We start from the raw sequence: 19,328 nt of genomic DNA on the forward strand, positions 1-19,328 counted from the left end.
GACCGGGATCCGAAGGAGATCTGTCATCCTTCCTGAGAACTGTGACCACTGAGTTCTCAGTGCCCACTGGAGGGATCTCATTCTCAGGCGAGCCTCCGGCACGAGGAATATGCAGGATGCCATGAGGCCTAGCAACCTCAGAAAGTCGTAGGCTGGGAGATATTGGGCATTCTGAAATCTGATGACCATCTGCAGAATATCTCGAGCCCTCACCTCTGGTGGCAAGGCTTTTCCCAGGGAAGTGTCCAGGACTGCTCCAATGAATTGGAGTCTCTGTGATGGTATCATCTGTGACTTCTTTAAATTGAGGGAGAAGCCCAGCTTGTGAAGGAAGTGGCAAACATAATCTAGTTGTCTCTGAGCCTGTTCCGAAGATACAGCTCTGATCAACCAATCGTCTAGGTAAGGGTAGACATGAATCCCTTCCCTCCTTAGACTTGCAGCCACAACCGACATTAGCTTGGTAAAGACCCTCGGGGCGGAGGTTAGCCCAAATGGCAGAACTCGAAATTGATAATGAGAGCTGCCAATTGCGAACCTCAGGTATCTCCTGTGCCTGGGATGGATCGGCACATGGAAATAAGCGTCCTGGAGGTCTAGAGATACCAACCAGTCCTGAAGCTGGAGGGCCTGAAGGATCTGAGAGAGAGTCACCATCTTGAACTTGTCCTTTCGGAGGAATTTGTTCAATTCCCGTAAGTCTAAGATGGGTCTCAGTCCTCCGTCCTTCTTCGGTATTATGAAGTAGGGGGAGTACCAACCCTTGTTCCTTTCCGCTACAGGTACCAGTTCTATGGCACCTTTCTCTAGCAGGTCTAAAACCTCCTGCAAGAGGAGCGGATCTGGAAGCTTCAAAGGGTTGTTCCCCGGTGGATGACTCTGAGGGATATGTAGGAAGGGCAGGCAGTAACCTTGGGCCACTGTCTCCAGAGCCCAAGCATCTGACGTAATAGCCTGCCATTCCGTCAGATGGTGAGTTAACCTGCCCCCTACTGGTGTTCTGTGAGGGGAGACCTCAGAGTGGTTTTGAAGCGGCTGATGCAGTTGCCGAAGGTAAAGTGGCTCCTGCTCCTGCGGGTGCGGCTTTCTTTCCCCTACCCCGTCCACCACGGGTAAATCTTCCTTGGCCTCTTTGAGCCGGTCGTCCCCTGCCCCTTCCATATGAGGAATAGTAACGAAAGGACCGTCCTCTCCACGATGATCCCGAAGGACGAAAGGTATTCTGACGGATAGCAGCTCCCAATGACTTGGCTGCTGCCTTGGACGTTTGCAGTTTCTCCAAACTGTCATCCGCCTTCTTTCCAAAGAGGGTAGAACCGTCAAAGGGCATATTCAAAAGCCTGGTCTGCACGTCAGAGGCAAAACCAGACTTCCTCAACCACGCATGCCTGCGGATTGTGGTACTTGCCGCCATGGCCCTGCTGATACTGTCAGCAGAATCTAGGCCAGTTTGTAGGGTCTCGCACATCGCATCTTTACCATCCCTGATGATGTTTAAAAATGCGTCCCTTTCCTCTCCTTCTTGGAGGCAGTCAGCCGCTGATGAAGCGCACTCCCAAAGGGTGTGGCTGAACCTAGCGAGCGTACAGGTCGCGTTAATAGACTTTAACGCCATGCTACAGGCAGAAAAAAACCTTCTTAGCCATGGCATCATACTTTTTGTCATCCCTATCCTGCGGAGCAGTGGGGTATGCAGATGTGCTGCCTGATGAGGTTGCAGCCTGTACAACCAAGCTCTCAGGAGTAGGGTGTTTTGACAAATATTCAGGGTCAGAACTAGCCACCCTGTATTTTGTTGACAGTTTTTTATTTACTGCCGGGATAATTTCTGGCGTTTCCCAGTTTGTCAAAATCCTTCTCTGTAGAGCAGAGTGAAATGGAACCACAGGATCCTCCTGTGGGCCCTTGTCCAGTATGTCAGTGAGGTCATCCTGCTGAAAGGCAGGAGAAGGTGCAGACCAACCCATAAATTCTATGATTCTAGACATCAGAGCTCTATATGGAGTCTCCGCATGTTCTCCTGGGTCTGGTTTGATAAATTCTGCTTCAGGAGAAGTGTCCAAGCCACTAGCTTCCTGAAGTGCATCCTGAAGATTTTTTAATCTTCCTTCCTCAGAGGCGAAAGTCTCTGGCTCTGGTGATGTGGTCCTCTGTAAATCAATATCTTGGTCTGAATCCTCCCTTTCCTCAAAAATCGAGGTTAAAGGGGGATACATTGGTTTTTGGAATGGTATAAACCCCATTTCCAATGCAGAAGGAGCCATCATCACAGGCCTTGAAAACGTCGATGTCGTCGACACCGACGTGAAAGTACTCGAAGGCGCCGTGAAAAGCGTCGAGAAATGTGTACTAGGCCTCGAAGAACTCGAAAGGATCGGAGTCTTGCTCGAGAACGACGTCGACGTTCTCGGCGTCGAGTCGGAGGTCTTTTGTCTAACCGTTGGCTGTGGAGTAGCCGTGGTTCTTTCCTTCACCGGCGTCGATATCGGCGTCGACGTCGGCGTCGACTCGATCGACTGATGCGCCGATGAATCCTTCGACAACGGCGTCGATGGCGCCGACCTCTGTTTCGAAGGAGTTTTCGACGATGGCGTCGATGATGCTTTATCTCCCGATGGCTCGAGGCGCTTTCGGGTTGACTTTTCCGCCGGGTACTGCGACTCGCGGCGTTTAGATTTTTTGGGTTTTTTACCCGGGGTATCACCCTCAGCTGTCTTCGAGGGGGACGAGGCCGCTTTCTCGAAGACGCTTAGCATCTTTTTCCTGAATTCCTCCCACTCAGCTTGCGAGCTGCGTTTTGTGGGGCAATGAACTCTCTCAGGAGAACTCGACGAAGATGACGAAGGGGATCTCCTACGTCTCTTCTTCGAGTGTCTCGATGTCGACGAGTGGTGGGAGCCACTTCGTGATCTAGATCGAGAGTGTTTTTTATGGTGAGGAGACGAACGTCTCGACTCTACCGAAGAAGCTTTCGAGGAAGTTAAAGTTGACCTACCTCTCTCGAGCTTCCCCCTACGCTCCTTCAAGGCTTTCGCCGTCATGGAAAGGCATTCCTCACACTCCGAACTCTGGTGCGTGATTCCCAGACACCACAAACAGACCCTGTGAGGGTCCGTCAACGACATTTTCTTCCCGCAGTCTCGGCACTTTTTGAAACCGGACCGAGGGGTCGTCGGGTCGGAGGAGGATGCCATCGATATCGATGGTAAATAGTAGTTATTATATACGTTATCTTGACGAGAACTGAGCAACGGTGTTCCGAGGCACAACGAAGCGCGGAAAAACGGAACTGAGCAACGGACGCTGCGCGCGGCCTTTATAGGCAGGATGACGTCGACGTCGGCACGGAGGCCGTCGAGGGTCATCGACTCGGCGATCATCGACGCGCAGCGCCCTCTGGCGAAAAAATTTTCCGAGGCCAGCAAAGCTGAAGGATTTCTATCTAAGATAAGGAATACGTCGGAGGACACAATCCCTTCGAAAGGTCCTTTTCTGGTCAGGCATTTATGTGTGATACATAATGTTTTAAAGATGATTCTAGCTTTGATAGGGAGCCAATGAGCGTCCTTCCTGGTCTTGGAAATATGGTCTGATTTTTTTTTATACCTAAAGCTGCTCTTAGGACTTTGTTTTGCAATAATTGCATTTCAGCTAGGTTGGCGTTGGAAGTGCCTAGTAATAGTACGTTGCAATAATCCAATTTCGAAAGAACCAGGGCTCTGGCTAGGGTGAGGCAATTACCTGGGGTCAGGAATTGTCGGCTGTGAGCAATGAGTTTGGAGGTGTAAGCCGTGGAGGAAGGTAGCACATTAATCTGTTTAGTCATGGTGAGGTTGGCGTCAATGTACACTCCCAATGTTTTGACTTGCTTCAGTACGGGAATGGCGGTACCATCGATGTTGATGGAGGAATAGTCAGGGTGGAGGGTTGCTATTTTGGCTGATGCTCCTACAATGAGGACTTCTGTCTTCTCATCGTTGAGACAAAGGCTGTTTAAAGCCATCCAGTTTTGTATGATGACGTATATTGTATTGATAGTTACAGCGTCCTGGTCGTAGTTGCCTGTAAGGGGTATGAGGATCTGGGTGTCGTCCGCAAAGTTTGTGTATATGACACCCATGTCGTCTAGAGCTGAGAACAGGAGTTTGGTATACGCGTTGTATAGTGTAGGGGAGAGACATGAGCCTTGGGGCACTCCTATGGGGACTGGGATGGGGTTGGCCGCTTCTTTCCCTATGGATACTATGGAGGTACGGTCAGTTAGGAAGGATTTCACCCATGCAGTGGCTTCCCTGGAGAAGCTAAACTCTCTGGCGAGTGAGGTGCAGAATTTATCATGGTCCACCAGGTCAAATGCTGCAGAAAGGTCCAACAGCAAGAGGATGCAGAGTTTCCCAGAATCTCTGATAGCATCCATCTGGATTTTGAGGTCCAGAAGGGCTGTTTCTGTACTGTGGTTAGGCCTAAAGCCCGATTGTCTGGTGCCGAGAAGCTGATTAGATTCCAGATGGGTTTGGATTTGGTTGTAGGCTAGTTTGTCAATGATTTTAAGTAAAAACTGCACTGTGGTTATGGGGCGATAGTTAGTCGGAATGGTGGGGTCTAGGTTCGGCATAGGTCTCTCATTTTAGTTTCAGGGTTTATAAGTTCCTCTGGAACTTGTCTAGTGCCATATTTTACTCCAAAAGGAGTGACATCTTCATTCGCCAAGCCAGATTCTTCAAAAATTGAAGACATGGACCTAAAAAAAATCTGATTTGGGTAAAGGTGTAAACCGTCTCTCTTCCTCCTGATTTTTTGTCAAAGGAATAGGTGCTTTCTTCAAAGGGGTCAAAGGAACTTCAACTGATTCAACGAAGTCTTTGATAAGGGCGTCAAAGATAGTATAGGCTTCGATGTCGGAGCTGTCAGTGCCGATGACGTCAACGAAGTTGCATTCGACTTTGACAACTTCTGCTTTTTATGAGGGATCGGAGAAACACTATCCTCGAGGATCTCTCGACGATTTGTCGACTCGAGTTTTATAGGTACTGCTGGGTTTTACCGCCGTAGTTCCTGACTTCCCTGTGTCGTCAGGTGGAGCGACCGGGGTCTGGCTTTTCTGAGGATTCTTTGAGGGGGTTGAGGCCGCATTCTCAAAGATCTGTATCATTTTTCTTCTAAAATGTTCCCATTTTGAAGGGGAATCCGATATTGTTGGACATCGAACCAATTCAGTCGATGTATCGGATGATGATGGAGATCTAGGTCTCCTTTTTAGTTTTTTAGAAGAAGACTAAGATCGTCTCGATTTACTACGAGATCGGGATCTCTTCGAGTGTTTATGACGTTCTGATTCTTTGAATCGGACGATTTCTTATGCTTTTTCAACGAGACCTTCGAAGTGGCCTTTGACGCCTCCCGCCCCACCGCTAACTTACTTTTCCTCTCACGGAGGGCCTTCTCCGTCATCGACTGACAGGAGCCACAGTCGCCGGTTCGATGAGCCGAATCCAGGCACCAAAGACAGATACGGTGAGGATTGGTGATCGACATCTTCGACCCGTAGTCGATACACTTCTTAAACCCAGTTTTGGGTGTAGAAGCGGTTGATGATGAAGACATTTTCTGACAGAAAATCTCGAAGCGTGCCGTTCAGGAGAGCGAAGCAATCGGAAAAACAGAACTGAAGCCAACTGGCGTGGATCGAGCTACTTATACCAACAGTCACGTCGACACGGAACGGAGACCGTCGAGGAGCAATCGACGCCACGACCTCGAGCACAGCGCCCTTTACCGAAAAAAATAAAATAATTCCGAAGCAGCAAAGCTGCCGATAACTAATTATCACAAGATGAGGAATACATGGGAGGGCACAATCCATTCGAAATATATTTCTCGGCCATCCTGCCCAGAAAGAAATGGCAGGGGGCTATCTGTTACAAATCAATAGACATTTCCAGAAGGAAACTGAACAGGGGGCTTGAGAAATTCTGTATAGCAAGAGGCCTGGGCTTCAAAAAAACACCCGGCCATTACTTTGGGTGACCCACACCTTTTTCTCAAAGACGGCACCCACCTATCAAACCAGGGCGTGGAGCATTTCTTTCGAGAAATTTCAGCAACCCTAGCCTCCAGGGGTTGCCAATAAGAGATCACTTTCGGGGTAACACAGTCAGCCGGCAAACCTGTCCGTGCGTGGAAGCATGGGCCAGAGGGGGTAACCTCAGGACCCGGTGCCCAAAATTATGATACAATATGTGATTATTGTTATTCCCATAACCATATCTGCACAATAAAAATCCTACAGCCTTTTTATTGCCAACACTTGACAAACTGTGTGCTCCAACTTATTGACTGATGAGGGTAAGGGTTCGGCCAATGTAAGTTGCATGCATATGGGTTCAGCAGTTATGTATGTGCAGCGAGTCTTGGTCAGACCAGTGTTATGTGGGTGCTGGGAGTGAAATGAATAATTACTTTGCATGGTCATTGCTTGATGTTGTTATAACAAAGAGCAATCCGTGTATCAAGATCCTACACATTACCAGTGAAGAAAAGTACATACGTTGCTACAGAGGTTTCCCACACGGTTTATAGGTTGGGACATGGACCGTCCCAGAAAATGCCCATGGTGGGTAATCCAATCCCAGGTTGCCTCATAACTGCGGAATATTTGGGACGAGGGATGGATGAAGGGATTCTTAATAAGGGCAACCTTGTGTCATGACGGTCGCTGTAGTGGGAATGCTAGTTCTAGAACAAACAAAAGCATGCATATCACCTTTTCCACAGACGAGATGGCCAAGTTAACCTCCTCCATTTCAGGAGCCACGTACATAGGAATTTCACTTGAATAGCCAAAATCCGGATGGTACAACTATGAAGGAGCCCCATGTCATGAGTGCCATTCTACCCGCCTTGGCTATGTGTTGGCTGGGATTTACTTTCAACAGGACCAATGAAACTACTATTATGGGCATGTGAAGTCCAAGCCACGACTGACTGAAGGTTTACCACATGGCAACTGGCCACTAGGGAACTGGCCTTGAGCTGCAGGAATAATTGGAAAGCAGCACCTTTTATCTCCTTTTACCTTTTATTTATAAAAGCAATATCCTGCTTTTAGCTTCAGAAATGAAGTGGCAAGAGGCATGAGCAAACAGATGTTCTCTGGGTACGTTGCAGTGATTGAATGAGCAGCAAACAATACGATCAAGGGTCAGATTAAAAGAAGCATTGGCAACATGAATAGGCGTTTACAAATGCATTGGCCTCGACTGTTCATCAATGGGAGTCAATGAGAGCCATAGCACACTGGCCACCATCAGTCGCAAGGACCTGAATAGACAATGCGTGCATCTGCTATGAAAACTTGGTTTCCAACTCAAAACCCATGCCAGTCGATCCCAGCATACCGTGGCATTGAGTTAATGCAATAGTTTGTTCTGGGCGTTGCCCCTTTAACCACCAGCTCTGTAATCTCACTCAGCGGTGCCAGTACCCACCCTCTCTAATGAGGAATAGTGGCAGTAAGTAGGCGAGAGACACTTTCACTAATACTTGAGCCAAAGAAAGCACATTAAGTGCACTAATCAGATATACCTCTAATAACAGGACATCAATCGCATAATACTGACAAACGCATTCAGTCACACTCTAAAAATGCATTTCAGTGCACATTAGCCAGAAAAGAGGGCAGTTGGCTTTGTCAGTGCTTGCCATTTCTTTAAAATTAGTGTATAAATTAGAACTGTAGCATTAAGTTACCAATTGATCACATTTAGTTTGCTTTAGTTCTAGGCAGCCACAAGGTTTAGGTTTAACCTATGTGTCTATTTTAAGGACTCCTTGCAGCCAAAGTTTAAACCCAAAATAAAGGTTAGGGCCATAACTAATAGTTCCAGCGGAGGCATCGAAGGCCTGTTCGTCACAAGGGTATTCAATGATCGAGGGGTTTAGCCCGCCACACAGCAACCTGCAACACCCCAACACAAGCACATGAAGAGAAAAGGCCACTCACCGCGTTTCCAGACATCCGGGCAATCTCCTTGAGCTTGTTAAATACACCCAGAGCCGAGAGTTTGGGAGGAGTGAACATGGTGCGCTGGTTACTGCGGCTGCTCTCCGCCACCAGCCCCAGGTCCCCTTTCTCCTGGGCTTCAGCTTTGATCTTATCGAGCTGGCGACCTGCGGGCAGAGAAAGGAAAGTGCTAGACTGAGAATTCCCACATTCCAGAGGAGCCAGCAGAAAGAGGACATCGCTTAGGGGGGAGGGGGGGGGGTCAAACGTACTATGAAGCAGTTAAAGGGAGACCTACAAAGCTTTCCCTGGGAATAAGTGGCTTACTTCTGGGGAAAGTAGTGACTTGCAAATTAGTAAATTACTCCGAATTGACAACAGGGCTTGGCTTTTCCGTCGCTTCCTCCAAATCCAGCAGAAGCGGGCATTCCCGAAGTCCAGATAGGCATTATGTGGGGTGTCAAAGAGGTCTTGGAGCAGGTGTGCAAAATATACCCAAACCTAGGACGTCGGAAATGTTTGTCTCTAAATAGTGAAAAATTGGGTCCCAAATTATAATCAATCAATATGAACACTGTCGTTTTTTGCAAATTCTTCTCAGTGGCGCTGCAACACAATGCGTTCAGTGGCCATGCTATAGCGCCACTGAAAAGGAGCCCCTGGATGCCCACTCCTGTGCTTTGCCAGGCGAAGTCCCAGTCATGGAGGTCACTAAAGGAGACGTGAAATGCACTTCACTGGCATCAACTAGCTCCATCGTGTCATGGGGAGCCTCGCACCATTGGGCTGCTAGCGTAACACACCCCAATTCCCCCTGACACCCCTGAAATTCTGCAGCCCAGCAACCTTAACAGTGGGGTCCCCGCAGTGCAGGCCATAAGCGCACTGATGACACTTATCACAATAAAACCAATGGAAAGTACAACACCCTGATGCCATCAATTGCATCACTGGAAACTGGGACCGCTTATAGCCTCACCGATGACAAACTGCCAGTTATAGGGAAATATTCTCATGCTCCATTTTAGGACATATGGGGCATGCTAATAGATGTAATAAACCCTGTAATTTTTCATGAATGCTTCTATGAATGCGAAAACAGTTTCCTAGTATTGTAAATAATGATCAAACAGCTTTGGAAAATAGTTCAGGCTCATCACTATCTACAATTTCATATGGTATGGATCACAGGGATCTAGGCCCTTCTGCTCTCCAGATGTTGTGGGATGCAACTACCATCAGCACTAACCAGCATAGTCAAGTCAATGGTGAGGGATCAGGGGAGTCAGTCCAAAACACCTGGAGATCCACAGCTTGCAAGCCCCTGCATTAGAAAAACTGCACCTTTTCACAGCACTGTACCGATAACCTTGTGTCCCAGAAAACCTTATCTGTGTTTCCTTATGACAGACCTTTCCACGCCACTTACCATAACATTAAACATTTGACATGGTTAGGTCCTACCTTTCGCTTGGTTAGAATGACATTTTGTTGGGATATGAAAAAAATGGATTTGTAACATGTTAGGTTGTTAGAATGTGCAATCGTGCAATTTGCATGGTCTCCAACATGACTGCAGCCATATAAAGCCAATTTTCAGCATCCCCTGAACACCGGAATTACTGCTTTGAGAATCCAGCCTACGACAAAGTGTAGTGGTTTAAGGACAGAGCGATGAAGGTGCAAGAGGATCTTTTAATTGAACAAACTCAATACGGTTTGACTCAGCTGTATAAAGCCATGGTTGTAAATTGACAGTATTCTTTTTAATGTGAACCCGACACAAACTTTGCACTAGTCCCCACACACTATTTTTGATCCAGAAATAAACTTTAAAAGTTGCATCTCTTGCTTTCTTGTGTGATCTGCTTTAACGCTGATGTCAAAAAGGATTCCAACCATGTGCTTTTGGACACACAATTGGGGGCAAGGGTTTTGTTATGCCAAACACCTGTAATACTGCACGTTTTTCTTCTGACACCACATCCGTGAAGACCTGCTCTCTAACCTGGATTCTAATCTCCCCTGTGTCCTCATCCTACTTGATCTCTCCTCTGCCTTTGACAGAGTCAACCATGCCATCCTGCTCAACTGACTCTGTGATAACCTGGATATCACTGTTCAGGCTCTGGCCTGGCTGACTTCTTTCCTCTCTGACCAACCCTCCCAGGTACAAGTTGGGTCCTTCCTCTCCTCTACCTATCTCTCCACTTGTGGTGTTCCCCACGGGTCTAACCTTTCTCCCTGGTTGTTTAACCAATACCTGGCACCTCTCGCCCACCGCATTGGTGCTCTGTGCTCCAACTTCCAGTGCTATACGGATGATACCCAGCTCGCCTTCAGGCTCCCCTCTGCCTCTTCTTCCCTCATCCCCGACTACCTGTCTGCTGGTGTGCCGCCAATGATCTCTGCCTGAACGCCAGCAAGACCAAGATCCTCCTCATCGGCACACCTGCACCCCTCTTTCCCTCCACTCACTGGCTGACCTCCCTTGGCCAATTTCCTGCTCCCACACGTGAGGCTAAGCACCTCAGAGTTATCTTTGACTCCACACTCTCCTTCTCTCCTCACATTTCTGACGTCTCTAAGCAGTCAAATTACCAACTGCACCTCCTTAGAGGTATTCTTCCTTTCCTCTCCTTCCCCCAGAAGCTCACCGTCTCCAAAGCTCTAGTTCTCTCTAGGTTTGACTACTGTAACAGCCTCTTAAAATCTACGCACCTCTACCCTCTTGTCCTTTGCAACTCATCCAAAACAGGACTGCAAGACTTGTCCGTGGCCTCAAGCCCAGGGATCGTATCTCCCCAGCACTGAAATCTTTCCATTGGCTCCCTGTGGCTGCTAGGATGAAATTTAAGACCCTTTGCATTGTCCACAAGTCCTTCTGGGGCCTGGGACCAATAGATCTCCAGCTTTCTTTTCAGAAGTATCTTCCTCTTCGAGCTGTTCGCTCCTCCATCTCTAACTCCTTGAGAGTCAGGCGCTTTAAGCAGCGAGCTGGGGGCAGATTTCCCTCTTCTGCCGGCACCTCCCTCTGGAAAAGCCTCCCTGCCTCTCTGAAACTTCAGCAGAACCATCTTCGGTTCCAGAATCAGCTCGAGACTTTCCCCTTTGCTTCTGCATTCCATCTTCCACTTCCCTGCTGATCTCCTGTCCGATACTGCACTGGTCTATCTGACTACCCTCTGAATCACGGACCCAGGTCCCTGCCCTCCCAGTTGCACACCTGCACTCGGGCTGTATTCGCAATCCTACAGCCCCCCTACTTGCACTTATCTAACCCTTGCCGTCTGCACTTAACCCCCTTGCACTGCCACTAGTTGGCCGCACTTCTTTCTATGTCTTCTCCTATGTCTCACACAAACCCTCTTCCCCTGGCACTTCTCCCCTTCCCTCTCCCCTGCACTTGCGCAATCGCAAAGTCACTTGGCCTAGTAAGATTTTTTTTTTATTTAAATTTATTTTTATTTTCCAATGAAACAATACAACACAGTGTCATTCACGCAGCAATTATAGGATTACATTAACTTCCCTCCCTCCCTCCCCCCCTTAGACCAAAACCACATAAGTGGGCTGCAGTGCTAACACGACGGGGTTCAATGCTGGCTGTCCGAGTCCTCTCCGGAGTGGCTGTTATCAATGCTATAGAACAGTGACGTGGTGAGGGCCACCCATTGTAAAAGGTCGTCGGAGGTGCCTGTGCTTTGTTGTCGTTGCACCAGTTCCCATGCCCGTGTTTCGGCTGCGGACCATCTTTGTAGGTCCGCCCACCAAGTCGTGATGCTGGGGGCTACGGGGCTCTTCCAGGCCATCGCGAAGCGACGTTTGGCCAAAATGTACATTAGGTCCTTAAGCCTGTTCAGGGGCCTGTTCTTCTTGCTCCTAGGGTATGAGCCCAGAATGCACGCCTTGGGTGATTGCACGTCCAGTGTGATGTTTGCTTCGGCTGCTTTTTCATTGATTAGGGCCCAGAAGGCGTATATGACCGGGCAGCCCCAGAACATGTGAGACATTCCGGCTGAGAGCTCTTGGCATTTGGGGCAAGGCACGGCGCCCGTGCTACTGAATCTGGAGATGACGTCCGGGGTGAGGTAAGCCCTATGGATGATGTGGAACTGAATGAGTTGAAAGCGGGCGTTCCTGCATACCTTTTTGTGGTAATATGTTATGGTCTCCCACTCTTTGTCCCCAAACGGAGTGCCGAGTTCCTGTTCCCATTTTGCCTTGCTTTTAAGCTCTTGTTGCGAGGCACTGTTGAGCATGGTCTCAGAGCCGCGAGGTTTCGTGACCGCCTTCTGCCGTGCTCAGCAGGTTCTCAATAGCCTTGTGTCCAGTATTGAGGGTCTCTATCTCGGGCCAACGTTTCTTGAGGTTTTTCACTGTCGCTCCATGCAGGAGAAATTGGCCTGGTGGCATTCCTGCAGTCTCTTGCAGTTCCTCGAACGGTAGGATGCCATGATCGTCTAGTAGGTCTCCCAAGATGGCGATGCCGAGGGGTTCCCATAGGTTCCTGATCGCCTTCTGGTCTGGTCGACATGGTGGTGGCTATCGGGATCTGGGGGGAGAAGGGGTCGGCCACTTTGGCGAGCATGCAGGCTCTTCTCCAGATCTTGGTGCCTAGCGTGATTAGGTATGGATTTTGTTGTTTTGCGTCTGGCTTGATCCAGAGTAAGTCCCTTAGCAGCGTCTGGGGGTCTGAGGGTCGTAGTAGGCGTGTGTCCGAGGTGGGGTCGTCGGCCATCCACTGGATCACGTGTTTCAGCTGGCCTGCTAGCTAATAGAGTTCGAAATTGGGTATTTTGAGGCCTCCTTTGTCGTACGGTCTTTGCGTTATATCTAGGGCGACTGTGTCTTCCTTCATGCCATAGAAATGTTCGGCAGAGTTTGTTTAACTCATTGAAGTATTGCCGGGGGATGTTGTACGGGACATTGGTGAAGAAGTACAGTAGTCTTGGCAATGCTACCATTTTGAGGAGTCCCGCTCTGCCGGCCACTGAAAGGGGCAATTTGCTCCAGAAGTCCATCGATTTAATCAAGCCAACTTTGGCATTCTCAGTGTTCAGTGCATGTTCAATTCTGGGGTCGCGGTGGATCTTGATGCCTAGGTATTTAAAAGAGGTGGGCTCCCATTTGAGGGTTAGTGCGGGGAGGTGTTCAACCTTGGTGTTGCTCAGGGCGGCTAGAGGGTACAGGCAAGACTTGTCGTGGTTGATTTGGATCCCTGTGCATCTTTGAAACCCCCTCAATGTCTCCAATACAATATGTAGGGCAGTATGTGTTCGGGGTCTTTAAGGTAGAGGAGCATGTCGTCGGCGTACATGGAAACTAGGTGGGTCACCCCATTTATTGTTATGCCCCCGTCACCGTACTCCTGCCTGAGGTATGCAGCTACTGGTTCAATGGCTAAAATGTAAAGTAAGGGGGAGAGGTGGCAATCCTGTCGGGTCCCTCTGAAGAGGTTCCATTTGTCACAGAATGTGTGATTAGTTTGCACCCTGGCCGTTGGGTCTGTGTTGGTGAGTTTGACCCACTTTAAGAAAGCTGGGCCGAATCCCATCTTGGCTAGTGTGGCATGGAGCCATTTCCACCGGACCGAGTCAAAAGCTTTGGAGGCGTCCAAGGACGCCACCGCGCATCTATCCGGTCCTCCCTCGGTGCTATATATGACGTGGTGCAGCTTGCGCAGGTTTTCCGTAATGGATCGACCTTGCACGTACCCGGTTTGATCTAAATGGATCAGGTGTGGGATGACGGCCTGTAGTCTCCTTGCCATTAGTGCCGTTAGTATTTTATAGTCCACATTTAGCATGGACAAGGGCCTGTATGAGCTGCAGTTAGTGCTGTCTTTGTTGGGTTTCAGCAGGGGGATGATGGTGGCCTCGCGCATGGAGTCAGGGAGGCGGCCCACCTCGTATGCCTCGTTGTATACCTGGGATAGTAGTGGTGCTAGTAAATCTTCGTAGGTCTTGTAAAATTCCCCGGGAAGCCCGTCCGGCCCTGGTGTCTTCCCTGAGGGTAGTGACCTGATGGTCGCCGCAACCTCATCTGGAGTGATGGGGCCGTCCAGGGACTCCGCCACATGTTCCTCCAAGTGGGGCAACTCAATGGTGTCGAGGGCATCCTCAATGTCCGTGTCAGTGGGAGGAGTGGGGTCTGAGTATAGGGCGTGATAGTATTCTTTGAACGCTAGGTTAATCTCCGCTTGGGTGTGGGCGTAGGAGCCGTCTATGCTCTTGATTTGGCAAATGGGTGATCTGGGGGTCTCGCGCTTGTATAGCCACGCTAGCAGCTTCCCAGGTTTATCCCCCAGGGCGTGGTTTCTCGCATTGTAACTCGCGTAGCTCAGTTTCCCCAGCGTCTCCCAATGTGTTAGGCAAGCTTGCTTAAGCTGTATTATTTTGTGCATATGGGCTGGGTCAGGGGATGGGGTTGCCTCCAGGACTTTCAGCTCTGTTTCGGTATGTGCAAGCAGGGCAGTAGTGTCTCTGGGCTCCCCCGGCGGCAGCAATCATTTCTCCCCTCATTACGACTTTGTAAGCTTCCCATGCTGTGCGTATGTGTTAAACGCTGTCTGTGTTAGTTTGCCAGTAGTCTATTGTGCCTTGCCTGATTTGCTCATTGAAAGCGTTGTCTAGCAGTGCCTCGCTTCTGAGTTTCCAGGTCGGAATAGGAGGCCTGGGGGTCGTTAATGTCCATGCGGTAATCAAGGGGGAGTGGTCTGATAGCACCCTGGCCAGGTATTGCGTGTTGTTGAACCGAGCCGTCTGTTCCTCGCTCACAAATAGGTGATCGATTCTGGTGTGGACTTTATGTGGAGGCGAGTAGAAGGAATAGGCTCTGGTATCAGGGTGCTGGGTTCTCCATAGGTCTTTCAGGGCGAATTGGTGTGTGAGGGAGTATAGTATTTTGGCGGGTGGGGGGGGGGCTGGTATGCTTGTTGTCCGATCTGTCCATGCGGGGATCTAGGGTGCAATTGTGGTCGCCTCCCCATATTATTATGGCTTTGCTATTCGGGCTCAGGCGGGTGTATAGTGAGTGAAAGAAGACGGTGGCGTCGTGATTGGGGGCGTAGGTGCTGATCAGACAGAGGTCCCTACCTTCTATGGTGCCTTGCATCAGGGCCATTCTGCCTTCATTGTCCGTTTTGGTGTGGGTCAGGGTGAAGGGGATGGAAGGAGCAATCCATATCAAGATTCCCCTCGCATAGGAGGAGTACATGGAGCCTATCAGGGTTCCCCTCCAGGCTTTGGCTAGCGCTGCTAGTTTAGGTGTGTTAAGGTGGGTCTCTTGCAACAGAGCGACACCTACTTTATGGCGCTTCAGAAAGGAGTGAATGCGGTGCTGTTTAACATAACTGTTTAGGCCCCTTACATTCCAGGACATTATTTTGATGTCGTCAGCCATGGTCTGTAAACGAGTGTGTTTCTGTGGGTGGGTCACAAGGCAGCCCCGTGGTGTGTTCTAGCTTCCGGGGGGTCCCGGGCCATCCCCCGACGATACTGTTGCCAGTGGTCTTGGTCTGTTCCCTGTGTAACTTCAACTGGGTTCCCTGCTTGGGGCTCCCTTCCCTATAAACGTAAACTTTTAACTCTACTGCTAACAAAACGCGTCTAGCGAGGTTTCCCTCGTTCTGACTTCCCCGTTTCTGCTCCATTAGGCCTAGGCCCCTTGGTGCCCTACGGGCGGGTAAACTACCCAAACGGTTCCTGGGGGCAGGAGTGGTGCAACTTCTGGTGGTGCAACTGTGCAGTGTCTCGTGTCTGGATTGGCTCCTGATACATCATTATCGCCGCTTTAGTGGTATGATACAATAATTCTAGTGAGCGCTGCCTGGGGGCGGCTGGGGGGAGGTTCTTCGTGATTTTGGTTGTTGAGGTGTGCGCCCCTTCGGTTCAAGGTCTGGGACCTGCTCCCTGTCCATCCATTCACTGACCTCCTCAGGGGTCTCAAATAAGTAGGCTCTGTGTTGTTGTGCAGGATTTTCAGTCTGGCCGGGTATAGTAGCATATAACGCAGGCCTGCGTTCTTCAGTCTGGCTTTGATGTGATTGAATTGGGCCCTACTCCTCTGGACTTGTAGGGTGTAATCTGGGTAAATGGCGATCTTCGCAGAATCACGCAGTATGATGCCGCCCTGTCTTGAGAAGGCTAAAATGGTTTCTCTATCCCTGTAGTTAAGCACTTTGGCTATGATGGGTCTAGGCGGGTTTCCCGGGGGTGGCCGCTTGGTGAGGGATCGGTGGGCTCTCTCTATGGAGACACCTTGTGATAGTTTCCCTGCTCCAATTTCGTGTATGAGGAGGTTTTCGACGTAGTTCGTGGGGACCTTCGATACCTTCAGGCAGGCCAATAATTCTGATGTTGCTTCTGTGGGCTCTCCCTTGAGCCTCCTCGGCCCCGTCTTCCAGGTTCTTTACCTTCTGTGTTAGGGCGTCAACTTCTTTCTGGAGTTGGGTCTTTGCTTCGGTGTTGACTCGCACCTGGGTTTCTAATGCTTCAGTTCTGCAGGCTATGGAGCGCACGTCCTGCCTCAGGAGGTTCAGATCGATGGCTACAGCGTCAATTTTATTTTCCATGGTTTTCTGGAGCGTCATGATGGCCTCCAATAGCTGCGAGTTAGCCGGTTCAGAAGTCTCCGCGCTCGATGTCTCGCTGATGGCAGCGTCAGCATCTGGTCCGTGCGACCCAGTGGCCGTAAAGGACTCCATTGTGGTCTGTCTATGTTTGTTTCGGGCACTTTTGGTTGACCTAGCCCTGGGTGTGAGCGGGCCTGCAGGGTCCCTTCAAAGGCTTCTTGGCGGCGGTTGAGGCTGCACGCCCCTCTGCGGCGCAGCCTCCGGGGCTATCCGGGGCAGGTCAACGACCTGTGCTTCCCTCTATGACAGGTGAGGTGTAGTTTGGTGTGGGCGGTGAGGTACTTGAAGCAGACAGGGCCTCTGCGGTGTATGCGCCTTGTAAGGGGAGCTCCTTAAGTTCAAGTTGGTGGGGAGGCCTTCAGTATTAGCGCTATCCGTGTGCCCAGGGTCTGCAGGCGGTGTGCTGCGTCAGTTTACGAGGTAGCGGCGGTCCCGCAAGCCGCTGGGTGTCACTTTGCCTCCTGTGCCCGGGTTGCGGGGTGCAATCATAAATTGGTGTTGATGAACCTGGGCATTGCCGGAGATGTTGGCATACTGGCACAACGTGGAGGCCGCAATGGTCGTAGGCCCCACTTCTCCCACTCCCGCACCTCTGTCCCCTTATGACTGGGGTCGGTGGTGGTTAAGGCCTTCAGTGGCCTAGCTAGTCTCTCCGGGCCTCGCGACTCAACGCCCGGTGCCCAGTGCCGGGCAGAGTAAGCAGTCTCAGGGAGAGCTCGCAGCGGGGCTGGGGGGCCTGCACTTTATGTGTATGGGCAGCGCCAGTGGTGTCCGCGGGGCCCTCTCCTCCCCGCTCCTCACCTTGGATCCGTGGGTCACGCAGCCGCCTCTCGGTGGGACTGCTCGGGGCCGATCAGGATGTGCAGTAACTCCCATCCGGGCCAGCGGAGTGCGGTTCGCCGTCTCAGGCAGTGCGCGCCTCTTCTCCTGGGACCTCGGAGGCGATGCCGCAGCTGCGACCGCAGGGGTCCGCTCCGCTCCTCCTCGCCTCTTTTCCACGGCATGCCGCGGGGGTCCGCAGCGCGCTGGCTCGGGGCCGCAGTCAGCCCGGGGGAGCCTCGTTGCATGGTCGAGGCGGGGCTAGGACGACTCCAGCCTCTTTCTCACCGCTTCGGCGGGCAGCGCAGGCCGCTCTCCGCTTTGGCGCTTCTTGTCCGCGGCCACTGCCGATGGCTTCTGTTCCGGCTCGACTCCCCCTCGTTTCGGCCTCCACTCAGAGGGGCTGCCTGGTCCTGATCGCAGGTCTCAGCTTCCACCGCAACTGGAGGGGGCCTCAGGGCCAGCAGGGTCGCGCGGTCTCTGTGTGATGGGGAGGCTCCAGCAGAGAGACGGCGCCCTCTGCAGCCGCCATTTTCTGGTTGCGGCGAATCCTTTCTTCACGGTGCGATGGGCTCGTAGTGGGTCGGAGCGGCGTCAAACTTCTGCCTCAGGTGCCCCAGGCTTACGCCCACGGTCAGGTTGATTTTCTGCAGTTTAAGTGCCGGGGAAATTGTAGTTAGCGGCGGATCACTGATTGTATTATGCGGAGCAGCTTAGAGCACGTCTGTCCTACATGGCAGTTGGCCATGCCCCCCCCTTGGCCTAGTAAGATTGTTGTCTTGTCCTCCCTTGTTCCCCTCTCTTGCCTGGTCACACCTTGAAACACTTGTGATATATTTCATTTATTGCACACCTATACACATCTACACGGTCATCAATGCGCGTTCTTAAGGCAGTCACCACAGGGGTTAGGCAACAGGCCATTTTGCTCATGAATGAAATGCCCAGTTTTGCCACCCAAAAAGATACATTAGGGGACGAGGAAGGGATGAGTGACAAAGGGGAAGAGAAAGTAGGGCGAGGGAGAGCCTGGGACAAGTGTATCGAAACATAGACGCATGAAACTTTAAATAGCATGCTAAAATTATAAAGATACCAATCAAAAAGAAAGACTAGCCCATATCTCTTATTTTACCCTTCACCTAAACATGCATCATAGTGCTGTTTTCTATATGAACTTTTATTTGTGGACTTATTATGAAGATTGAGATTCCCCATGAAAGCATCTGCATCCTCTGGTGGCACTCGGACTCAAGATAACGATCATGATCGTCAAACATTTTCTTCCTCCTTATGGTACCAGTTTCCAAAGTGGCTTGACCTGTACCACTCTTGCATCCTCTGCCTATCTTAGCTTTTGTTTGAATGATATGTATAAAGATCGGTCTAATTTCAAATCCCGATCTCGCTCTTCGGGTGCCTCTCCTGCCACTGAGATGTTCTATAAAAAATAAAAAAAATCTTATCTATGGTACCAATCTCTTAAATGTAGCTTTTGTGACCGATTACATGTTCCTTTCACAATAAACTTCTGTTTACTATATGTGCTTTATATATGGATTACATATGAAGAGATTCCGAGCACAGTACATTTTCAATTGCCATTTTGTGTATGTATTTTGATACGTGGTTCTTGTATGACCATCGCGATCTTCAGCGTCAACATGCCGTAAAGATGGAGATTTTCTAGTTAATCCGGTGAAACGCTTGTCCACTCAAAACAAAAGGTTAAGAAAAACACTCCTTGGTACCACTCATGCCTCTGTGGCACTATTTTCCTAAACCACCATCAAATAAAGCACCTTCTCCCCAATCCCAAAAGTACCACACACCCCTAATTCCAACCGACAAATATTTAGATCAGTGCATTTC

At 50.2% G+C, this 19,328-nt stretch overlaps 1 protein-coding gene across 1 annotated transcript in view; it reads right to left on the reverse strand.

Annotated features, from left to right (window-relative positions):
- LIG1 (DNA ligase 1) overlaps nucleotides 1–19,328 on the reverse strand; it is an 876,776-nt gene that overhangs the window by 588,464 nt on the left and 268,984 nt on the right. The window contains exon 12 of the mRNA XM_069637540.1: nucleotides 8,003–8,169. Coding sequence (XP_069493641.1) covers nucleotides 8,003–8,169 — 167 coding nt within the window. The remainder of the gene's footprint in view (nucleotides 1–8,002; nucleotides 8,170–19,328) is intronic.

Source organism: Ambystoma mexicanum, chromosome 1q (genome assembly GCF_040938575.1).
Source record: "Ambystoma mexicanum isolate Mex_15411 chromosome 1q, UKY_AmexF1_1, whole genome shotgun sequence".
NCBI lineage: Eukaryota > Metazoa > Chordata > Amphibia > Caudata > Ambystomatidae > Ambystoma > Ambystoma mexicanum.